Below are 11678 nucleotides of genomic sequence, written 5' to 3'. Positions count from 1 at the left end.
GCTGTGCAAACTTGAATTATCTCCGCATTGAGTAAAAATGACTACCTAGGTGTAATTCATTTATTATATCGCAATACTTTGTTTTTTGTAAAATTAAGGCACAAATTTTTAAATAGACTTCTTATTTTATATATTAATTTAAAATTTGAGGTAAAAGTATTCCTTTTCACGTTAACTACCAATATATGCGTCTATACAACCCGGATATTTGTAACCTTACCTTAACAGCTGATGGTCACCCAAGGACCTTGTTTACGCCCAGCCAGTGTGAGACAGGTGAATATTTGAGAAGGTATTACTTCTTTTTACTGCAGTGTGATAAGTTATGTAGGAGTGAAATAGTAAGTTGTGATAATAATTAGGTACTTGACCGCCAGAGAACCGAAGAAAAAACAATGTGGTTATTTTGTTTGGGCACACGCTGGTCTAAGGTGAAGTGAAGAATATAATTATGTTGACGTTATAACTACCTTTAAATAAGTTATTCTTTTGGAAGAATTCATCATAATAACTATACTCCTTACTGCTATTACATGTAGACATTTATGGTGATATAGTAAGGTGACAGGTATTGCGTTTACACACCGTTCATTCCTACCACTAATCTATTATTATATTCGAATAAGACGTCTAATTATAAGATAATTTTCATCTATTACATTACCGGCGGAAATGTATGATAACGGAGATAGCTTCTCCAAAAATTGTTTTATTTTCTTCCATTAACTGGCCACCATTATTGTCTGCCCTCACCCAACACTGCGCGTTTAGCGTCTCCTTCATAAATTATGACTCGCATGCGTACCCGTACACGTCACGCGGCCAATCAAAAGTGTTTTTGCTTTAGGAACCAATTAATATGATATTGGGTTTAATTCAGAATATATTTGGCCCAATCAAAATTGAGTTTTATTTTGGGTCTCATATTTTGAAATTCAAGTTTAGTTCCGACCATGGAAGTCTGCGATGGATGTCACTTAAAGTATATGGAGCTGATTGCGAGTTTTTGGAAAAAAACGTAGAAACTATAGCATTTTTTCGATCTCATGGTGTTCTTCCAACCTCGGTAAAGTGTACTAAGAGCAAGACTGAATGTAAATATCGCAAAGACCAACATATGTGGCGTTGTGTAAGAATCCCAGACTGCAACGACGAACAAGAACCAGGCCAATAAGGTAAGAAATAGGTGATTCCATCATATGGTGAGAGTCAGTTAAGTTAGGTTAGGTTTTTGTTTTTCTAGTGTTGTTTTTTGTGTGTATTTTTTAGTCGCTTAGCCACTTTTTTTCGGAAAACGTCAAACGAAAAAAATCGCTAAAAAAAACCCGGCTAATTTCCGCTAAAAATGAAGGTCATATTCAGTCTAAACACACACAAATACGATAGAAAAATATATTTTTTACTTGCTAAAAGTGAACGGTGTGACAATGCAAATTTACTGGTGATATATGAGGACAGCTAATACTTTTACTTTAATCCTCTTCACCACTGGTCAACTCGTTAGCCGTTTGGGCGGTCGGTGCCATCTCTCTTATGCACTGTTGGCACGTACTGGGCATGCGGGGAATCTTAGGAGGGTGTTAGGTTAGGGGTCAATTTATGATAGTAGCCAAGTAGCTATGGTTCTTATTGTGATTAAAACGAATCTGACCTTCGTTTCTGGTGCTAACCGCCCTACTCTAACCTAATCAAAACATGGCTAGCTATCCTAAATCGCCAGATGCGGCTCAATTTATGATAGTAGCCAGGTTTTGATTTCTCCATAAAATTAGGAAGTGGATATTTTGCCGTGACTGGCAAAGAACCCACTAACGCTATTTTACCGTAATTGTGCCCTGCTCTGATGGGTTAGTTGTCCATTGCCTGCAAACAACGTGAAAATAATATGTGACCGTGACTCTGGCAGCATTTGGCATTTATTTCTTAGTTAATCAGTAATCTAAGTATGAAAAATTGTTCAGGTCTCATATTGTCTGAACTATGCAAAATAAATGCTACATGCCGCCAGAGTCATGGTCACAATGTGCGCTGGTAAAGGACGACTAATCCATCAGAGCAGAGTGCAATTACGATAAATAGCATTAGTAGGTTCTTTGCCGGTCACGACAAAATATCCACTGCCTAAAAAATACATTTTTCCTGTGGTTCTTGTTGTGATTCAAATGAATCTGACCTTCATTTCTGGTATTAACTGCCGTAACCTAACCGAAACCTGGCTACTATTCTAAATTGACCAGGTTAGGTTAGAATACCTGTGATGGGTCCTGAATGTATCTGAACCTGCTCAAGTGTTGGTCAAGTCTGGTCTTGAATGAGCTCACACTCGGTGCCGTGAAAAATCTCTATAGAAGACAAGCTATTTCTTGCTTTAAGACTAAAGCAATTTGGCTGGAGGAACAGCACTTTTTGTATTAAGGTTTTGTCCTTAGTTTTTGTCATTAAGAAAGACATACCAGTATACCATGTTGCATATATCTTGACAAACTCAATTTACACTGACCTACCAACCCTGAACATGAAGCAATAGAAGGTATTATTTGAGAACACTGGTCCAGGTTAACTACCTGTCTAACCAGAAATATATAAAGTAAAGATAATTATTGGAGGAGACAGGTAAAACCAGTACAATTTTCGATTTTGTTCGTATTTTCCACAGTTCTCCTTTGGATGATATTAATAAAAAGTATGTGACAACTTTTTATTTTAATTATCAGTAATTTTTTTTCATTTCCCAATTTTCTCTATCTATAATTATAAATCACCTGTAGTGGACTGGGCATGAAGGATGAATGAGGGAAATTGTGTGGAAAAACACAGTGAAAAGAAAAGCAGATCATATAGCAATAACAAGTGATCGCGGGCACCTTCGTGCCCAGTGAAAGTTTGAACGCTCGTGCTTGGCTAGCGTACAGCGAATGAGGGTGCGCCAAGTCCGTAGACTTGCATGGTTAATTAGGGTGCACTAAGTCCGTAGACTTGCATCGTTTTCCATTGTAAATAAAATGGTTAATTAATGCCTTCCTAAAAAACCATCGACATGGGACCAGGTTTGTTCCACTCTACAAATTTTTTGCGATTTTTCCACCAAGTTTGATGAAAAACAATTGTGCCGTTTCGGCTGCCCAGAACAGACAGACAGACACGCACGGCTAGTCCTATAGTATATTAGATTATCATGTCTCTATGTGCCTTGTATGCGAAGAAGTTAATTATTTATTGTAAATACTTTGACAATAAATCTCGTGGTGGCGCTTGTTTATCTACTCAGAGTTATGAATTCTGAATCCTGTCTTGCTTAACTTGTAAAGAAACAATGGCTTCAATGTCTATTTTTCATGTTAAGGGCTACACTGTCCTGATTCAGGAGTCTACTGTATGGCTGTGCAAAATCACTTTATTTTTTCATTTTAGCACATTAAGATCATAAACCGATTCTGTGTATCAATGATGAGAATCATATACCGTACAGGGTATTGTAAGTTTGAGTACATTTCCAATTTCTTTGGACTTTACCCGTAATTGGTTTTTAAGTGAAATGTATGTTCGTATACCTATTGTTCCTCCTCAAGGAGGAAGAGGAAAGCCATGTGTTTTTTTAATGGTGTCATTGCATCATGTTTGGTATTGAATCGTAAGTTATCTGTGATTGTGGTGGATGCAGACTGTATCCAAGGGTTCATCTGTCAACATGGACTAATTTGCAGGATGTGCAAGTGTTCAAAATATAACAGAGAACTGACAATGAAGAAGAATGGTAATTATTAACTACATACAGTACCTGTCACTGATTTTTCATAGAAAATTATTTAAAAAACAGCAATTTCACTGCCGTAGTTTTGGCAAATGTGTAAATTATACCTAACCTATCCTTAGTTGATAAGAAACACAAGCAGCTGAAGCGTTGTTTGAAGACCGCACCAACCTAACTAAAGAAACCTACTTAACCTTACCTGACCCCCCCCCTCCCCCCCAACACCAGCATATTAAACAGAAAGAACTTACTTTGATATGGTGTAATTTTAGGTTTCTTGGTGTGGATATGGGCTATTTAACTTTTTAAGAGGTGAAGAGCATTTGTCCATACTGTACTTAAAAGCTGATTACTTTGGGATGAGGCATGAATCTATCTTTGGATTTAAACTTGGTGTACCTGAAGTCTTACTGGCCTTTGAAACAGCCACAAGCCCAGCTCAAAGTATTGCTTCAGTCTTTGTCTGTTTGGCTTGGAGCTACTTTCTTTTTCCTTTTATTTTTTCACATTGATCCATAGTACAGTTTAGCCAACCACTGGAGCATGGTTTGACTTTATCTAGTGGAGATATCACACAGGTCATTCATCAATGAACCTGCAGGATAAAATATAGGGTTTCATGCTTCACTCCACCATTTATGCCTTGAGCTTTAATATTTATTCCACTTTAGTTACTTTTTCATATATTTTTACAGTAGCACTGTGTAACTATAGCTTCTTAGTAACAATGTTTAACACAGTAATGGGGAGAACATAATATCTCTACCTTTACCAACTGTGTATCTGTTGGGGTGACTATTACCGTGTATAACAACTACTTGTGAAGCTGTCATATATGTAACAACCTTCCTAGGTTGTCACCACTTGTAACAATCACTTGTGAAGCACGTTACCTCATATTCTAGACTAACTAAAATATAGATCAAAGTTTATTGGGTCTTCAGTAACGAAATCCAATAGGTTCCTTTTGTGTATTTATTATAAAAGGTTTCTATGTACACTTTCAAAAAGGATTATCACTGTAACTTAATCACTGTTGCTATGAGTGTTAAATGAGGACGGAGGCTATCTTAAAGTAGCTCTTCTAAAATACGTCCGATTGATGTGAGACTGGGAGTGATCTTGAGTAGGGACCCGTCGAGGGAGAATGGAATATATCCGACGTCCTCCCTCGAAGGAAGGACGGAGCACATCCACGATGGCTCTAATTAATGTCTTCCTCTCATCAGGGTTATCAAACTACTGCCTGCAATAGGTGGCCAGAGAGCCGGTTACTTAATCCTTAACTCAGCACCAAGTGACGCGACTTCCCGTGGGCACACCTTATCACGTGCTCTGAACATGTACCTCTTAGCTAGTGGAAAGTTACAGGGGGGTGATAGTTATACAAGCCTAATGTAATTAACCCACATTTATATAAATACTTCTGCCTATAAGACAGGTGCAAATACAATTGAATTTTATTTTCACAGAGTCCAGAGAAGAAAGTGGCAACATGTCTGCTGATGTAGCAGAGGAACTGGTCTTCCACTGCACAGATGACCGGTTCTTCTTAGAACCAGTTAACTCCAAGCAGCTCTTGGTAATAGATCGGGTCAACCATGAAATCACACTAGAAGAAAATAGTGGTCAGATCCCCTTCAGTGCTTCAAGGAAGACTGTGTATGGGCTGGTTGGAGTTATCCATCTTATAGCCGGACCATATCTGATTTTGATAACTAAAAGAGTGAAAGTTGGAACCCTAAACAAGCAGACAATATGGCGTCTAGCTGATACTCAGGTTGTACCCTATGCCAGGTCAACCACCTCCCTAACTGCTGAACAGAAAGTTTACAATGACAAATATCTAGGGCTGGTTCAGCAAATTTTATCAACCCCATACTTTTACTTTTCTTACACATATGATTTAACACATACCTTACAGAGACTATACTATACTGCAGAAGATTTCCTCCAGATGGCATTGCATGAGCGTGCTGATGTAAGATTTGTTTGGAACCAGCACTTGCTAAGAGATCTATGTGTTCAACCAGAAATGAGTGCTTTTTGCCTGCCTTTGCTTCATGGTTTTATATCCATCAAACCATGTAGCATCAATGGAGAATGGTTTACCTGGACATTGATTTCTCGTCGTAGTGTCTACCGTGCAGGAACTCGTATGTGGATGAGAGGCATTGATCAAGAAGGCACAGTTGCCAATTATGTCGAAACTGAGCAGATAATTGAGTTCAGGGACTTTCGTTCATCATTTGTTCAAACAAGAGGATCCATCCCACTGCATTGGTCACAAGAACCAAACCTTAAATACAAACCTGGACCTTTGATTGGCAATGCCAACCATGAGGAGGCATTTACACGTCACTTTGAGTCCCAGGTGCTCTGTTATGGCAAACAAGTTGCAGTAAATCTAATTGACCAAAAAGGTGTTGAAGGTAAGTTGCATGAAGCATTTAAACATTTGATTGAGACCAGTGTTAGACAGATGATAAGAGATAATGTAAGATACGAGTATTTTGATTTTCATCACGAGTGTCGGAAAATGCGATGGGACCGGCTAAGCATCTTGATGGACCGTGTGGGGCCCGATCGCGAATCATTGGGTTATTTCTTGTTCCGAGATGGTGTAGTTCTTTTAGAGCAAGAGGGCATTTTCCGTACCAATTGCATAGATTGCTTAGATCGTACTAATGTAGTACAGTCCATGCTGGCGAGGAAGCAACTGCAATCTGTTCTTACACGAATGGGAATCCTCAGTGAAAATCAGAAAATAGAGGATCAGTTCTCCTTTGAAATTACTTTCAAAAATGTTTGGGCTGACAATGCTGATATCCTGAGCACACAGTACTCTGGGACTGGAGCCCTAAAGACAGATTTCACTCGCACTGGAAAGCGAACTCGTATGGGCCTTCTAAAAGATGGATGGAATAGTGCCATTAGATACATTAAGAACAACTTTTTTGATGGTGATAGACAAGATGCTATAGATCTTTTCCTTGGTAAATACCAAGTAGAATCGGGTGAGGGTGCATCACGTCCCTGTCCACTAAAGGAAAACCGAGATCCCAGATTACTGTTCCTACCAGGAGCTGTTTTTATATCTCTGCTCATGGTCTTTGCCTGTGTATTGCTTCCCTCAGACTATACATCATTTACACTATTATCACTACTCTTCTGGGCAGCCATGACTGTTGTTGCTGTGTTCGCCACACTCATGCAAGGTCGACAACTTGTTAATGCTCCCCGTTTAAGTATGTCAGCACTTAACCATCTCACAGTTCCTCCGAGAGTTGATTAAAGCCTTCTTGGTTGATTTGGGTTTGGAGCTAGTCTTAATTCTAATTGATTCTTATTTATATATATATATATATATATATATATATATATATATATATATATATATATATATATATATATATATATATATATATATATATATATATATATATATATATATATATATATATATATATATATATATGTAGATCCACAATGAAAACATGGATAGATAATGTTCAAGACATCTTCAGAGGCCTCTGAAGATGTCTTGAATAAAGAAAGCTAAGATTTTATATATATATATATATATATATATATATATATATATATATATATATATATATATATATATATATATATATATATATATATATATATATATATATATATATATATATATATATATATATATATATATATATATATATATATATATATATATATACATATACTGTAAAGGTATTTTGATAAAACAAATAATATACAGTAATATAGTATCACAAAACCACTGAGTTTCAGAGTTAGGAGGGTGTTGGACACCTCTTGAAAAGTCCACTTTATTATTATTTAAATCCTTACCGGTATATCCTTGTCTAAATTACCCTCATATAAAAGGAAATGGCTTTACAGATCAAAGAAAAAGCACACCCGGTAATTTTCATGGGGGGGGGGGGGCTATAAGTCTCAAACCCCATAAGCAGTTCATTAGCTGCACACGCTCAACCCCACAAACCTAGTTATCCCCCAAAAAATTTATTTCCTGTCCTCCGGTTCTGTCATGACATGTTAATTGGAGATTTCCCATTACTGTACTGTATATGAATTGCATGTTTTAACAAAATACAGATTTACACTTCAAAGCACCATCCACTTTATAATGCTTGCCATTTTTATATGATGTGCTGGTGTGATTGGAACTTTATATTTAACTGTGACAGATGTACTGTATATTATATATTTGACTGAAAGTCTCTAAAAGTCCATTGCCTTGTTTACTATTCCACAAGAGCTACAAATTCTGAAGTGTTTAGTGAGTAGCTTAAATTTCCCTGTTGTATTTATAATTGTTTTCTTCACTTGACATCTTTTGTGTTGATTCTCATTGTTTAAGATGAAATGTTAACCAGAGCTTCAGGGCTTATATAGATATAGAGTTAGTTACAATGAAAACCTCGTTGAAGAACAGCACAGACGAGTTGATCTTTGTAGTAAATGCTGTGCCTCCCTTGACTGAAAAGATATTTTGATTTCAGATGGAGGTGAATGGCATTTTAGCTATGAAATACATTTTAAAATTTAGTAATGGCAAGTCAGTAAATGATCTCCTTTTGTGGTAATGAAATTTACACATTTGAAAATTTTGAGTGCTGAGATTTTCCAATGAAATACACTTGATTCCAAATTTATTTTAATGTTCATTTTGTTTTCCTTTTACTGTACTAGGTACAAGCAGTGCTAGGTATTTGTAGGGTAGACATGGTACCATCATTCATGGCTGATATTTAGTACCCCCCAGTATTTAAACAAGAATGATTGATGAGAGATGTACAGTATTGTACTGTCATATTCCTTTAAGTCACATACACGGCAAACAAAAGGTACCGGTACATATTTTCTTTTATGTGGTGCTGTATCATAACTTAACAAGATAAAAAAATTTCAACTTTTAAAGATGAATGATGGTTCCTGACAGTCTTTATAGTAACCATTCCATGATTAATTTTTGTTTTTGGTGTGTGTAAAATAAATGTATTTTGCCATCACCAGCAGTAGTGTAGTATATATGCAAAACACTCCATAAACTTAACAAGAAAAAGTGACTGCAAAGTATACATGTTGAATAAATATGGAATCATTATTTATTATTTATTTTTATGTTTTGGGACAATGGAAGAATGAATTAATGAAACTAAATTTTTTTTTATGTAACTTGATTTTCATCATTTCTATAGGGTTTTAAGCTTGTGAAATACTGTACTCCTGATGCTCGCTATATGCGAATTCGCAATTATGCGAGGACCTTACTTCTCACAATTCACTTAATGTGAAAAAATTTGGTATTATGCATTCTGTGCAAGATATGGGAAGAGGAAAAACTGGGGATGTGGTGGCCTGTGAGAAGCATGTTGCCATTTTTCTTATTTTAAATTGTTATACTATATCTTCTTTATTTCTATGACGCATAAGAGTATTGTAATGGTTTTTCTACGTTTTTTATAGCATTGCTGTTGTGTTTTAGTGTGTGTCTGTTATAAAAAAGTGCCAGAATTAAGGTTGGGGGAGCTCCAGAAATGGTTGTGGAACACATCCACATTTTCCCCCAAAGATTAGTAATTCACATTATGCGATTTCAAATTACAGTATGTGAGGTTTTCACAGCGTAACCCTAGCATAAAGCGAGTGTCAGGTGCTACTTGTATGTTAAAGTTTCCTTCAGCAGGAGCAGTTTGCAAAAAGAGAAGTTTGGTGTACTGTGATGCCATACAGGCCAATAATTCCCGTTACTTGCCTTTTTATTTTCAATAGGGGATGACATTCAAGCTGGGGATTACATTGCTATTCAGAAAGTAGGTAGAATGTTGATATTGTAATCGTAGTGGCAAAAATCTTGCTGTGGCACTGACTTTTACTAATGTTTCGTATCTAAGGGTTAAGGCCCGTGACAAATATAAGTAAGTGTATTTAAATGTGAATTACTGAATGGTTCTTCAAATTTGTATTGGGAAGAACTCCAACTACGATACAATGTATGATTGAATGTAGCTCCTTTTATAAGTGACTCTTATCACTAACAATGAAAAAGAAAATAATCACATTGAACATGCCAAGTTACTCTAGCATTACAGACATCACTGATAAACAATTCAATACACAATTATAAAATTTAATGCAAGTAACACAAATACATAAAACACCAAAACAGCCACTATGAGTACATCCCCAGAAGTGAACTGACAATGTAAGCCAGTGGTGAAAGTCCAGTTGACTACCCAAGCATGTGTGTGTGTGTGTGTGTGTGTGTGTGTGTGTGTGTGTGACTGACCTGGGTCTCAAGTCGTCTGGTTCTATGGGGGGTGCTAGGAGCACGCTGACTTAAACATCATACTTAACAAAGCAATGTTAATGTTAGATTATTGAAGTTGATATTATGATTATTCACTAAGACAATATACAGTGTAATGCATATACAGGTATCCCTCGTTTAACAATCATTCACTAAGCGATTTTTTTGGTTTAGCGATTCAAAATTTTTATCTTCCTTTCTTATTTAACAATCGTCAATTTTTGGTTTAGCGATCTTTAGCTCACTGGAAAAATTTGGGAGGGAAGTCAGAAAACCTGGGGATTCTGTGCTCTCAAGTGCACATCATTACAATAGTACTGTAATGTGGCCTAGGAGGAAAGAAAATATTGTACTGTAGTATATAGTATTTTACAGTTTTACAGTATATGTACAGTGCTATAAAACTATAAAATACGAAAAATAAAGAGCATGGGTGTGGGGAGTGAACGTATGTATTGAGGCAGTGAGCTATAACTGTGGCCAGCTGCACTCTCCCTCCTCCCAAAGTGATGTTATGGCATACAGCCAGCAGCCCAGATAAACTGTCATGTGTACTGTACTGTATTGCACCAGTAAATGTGAGGAATGAATAAATAATAATAATAATAAATAAAAGAAAATAATTTTTTTTTTTGCATTGCTATTTGGTAATCATTTCACGGGACACGAGACAGAGAACAGCTGAGAGATCCTCACGCCGATTCCCCCTTCCCCTGCTCTGTGGGCTAACTGCCGAGCATGTAAAAAAAAAAATTTCCCCTTTATATTTTTTACCTTAATTTTTTTTTGGGGGGTACAATCTATATGAATAATTGAGTGTGCATGTAACAGTAAAAAAAAAAATGAAGAAAATTATGTATATCTACCCAAAATTACGAGTTAAAAATTAACATAGCTCACAGCTCAGCCTCACCCACTCTGAGTGCTACTGGGTGGCGACTTGGCTACGCAGTTACATGCCTTCTTCATGGATAATATTCCTTGTTATCCCTCGTTATATTTTTTTTTTATCACTTGTTTAGCAATCATTTCGCTTAACAACTGTTTTTTCAGGAACACACCCCAGTCATTAAACTAGGGATACCTGTACTGTCAAAAAATATATTATACAGTAATACAATATATACGTATAAAGAATACACACACAGGTACAGTACGTCTGTCAGGGACAATAGTGGCCAAGACACGTAAAAGTACAGCTCGTGAAGTAATTGGTTGTTCGGTGTTGTAAGATACGTTGCATGTAGCTCTTAACACTTCACTGTTTACACTATTCAATTATCAGTTTTTACAGAATGGCTCGGCTTGAATGGAAAGAGAAAACAAGGTTATTAATGAAGCCAAAAAGATTGCATTCCATACAATACACCATTGTCATAGGGTAGCATCTTACTAAGTGAAAAGACTCAATGTACAGTAATGTGATAAAGAGTGACCAGTTATACACATACTATTGCCAGGGACTAATGAGAATTATTTGGTACTCTGCTTGTATTTTACTTCCTTTGTACTGTTAAAAGATTATATTCTCAACGTACTGTACTGTACAGGTACAGTATTGGAAACAATATTTGAATGTTATTTGGA

At 36.4% G+C, this 11678-nt stretch overlaps 1 protein-coding gene across 2 annotated transcripts; it reads left to right on the top strand.

The window, feature by feature from the left end:
• The first annotated feature begins 214 nt into the window (after positions 1–214).
• LOC121870992 (phosphatidylinositol-3-phosphatase SAC1-like) lies at positions 215–7168 on the top strand. Of its 2 annotated transcripts, none has more exons than XM_042373006.1 (2): positions 215–276; positions 5224–7168. In XM_042373006.1, exon 2 carries the CDS (start codon positions 5247–5249, stop codon positions 7044–7046), a length of 1800 nt encoding a protein of 599 aa, XP_042228940.1. In that variant the 5' UTR covers positions 215–276; positions 5224–5246; the 3' UTR covers positions 7047–7168. The 2 variants fall into 2 exon arrangements, with proteins under 2 accessions (XP_042228940.1, XP_042228941.1); XM_042373007.1 differs by having other exon boundaries at positions 226–292.
• Positions 7169–11678: the final 4510 nt, after the last annotated feature.

This window comes from Homarus americanus, unplaced genomic scaffold (assembly GCF_018991925.1).
Source record: "Homarus americanus isolate GMGI-L3 unplaced genomic scaffold, GMGI_Hamer_2.0 scaffold52512, whole genome shotgun sequence".
NCBI lineage: Eukaryota > Metazoa > Arthropoda > Malacostraca > Decapoda > Nephropidae > Homarus > Homarus americanus.
Note: the sequence above shows the minus strand (reverse complement) of the source record. Positions and strands in the feature narration are given on the sequence as shown.

Bases quoted from the DNA above. Each gene is read 5' to 3' on its own strand.
- LOC121870992 (XM_042373006.1), top strand. From the start codon at position 5,247: ATGTCTGCTGATGTAGCAGAGGAACTGGTCTTCCACTGCACAGATGAC.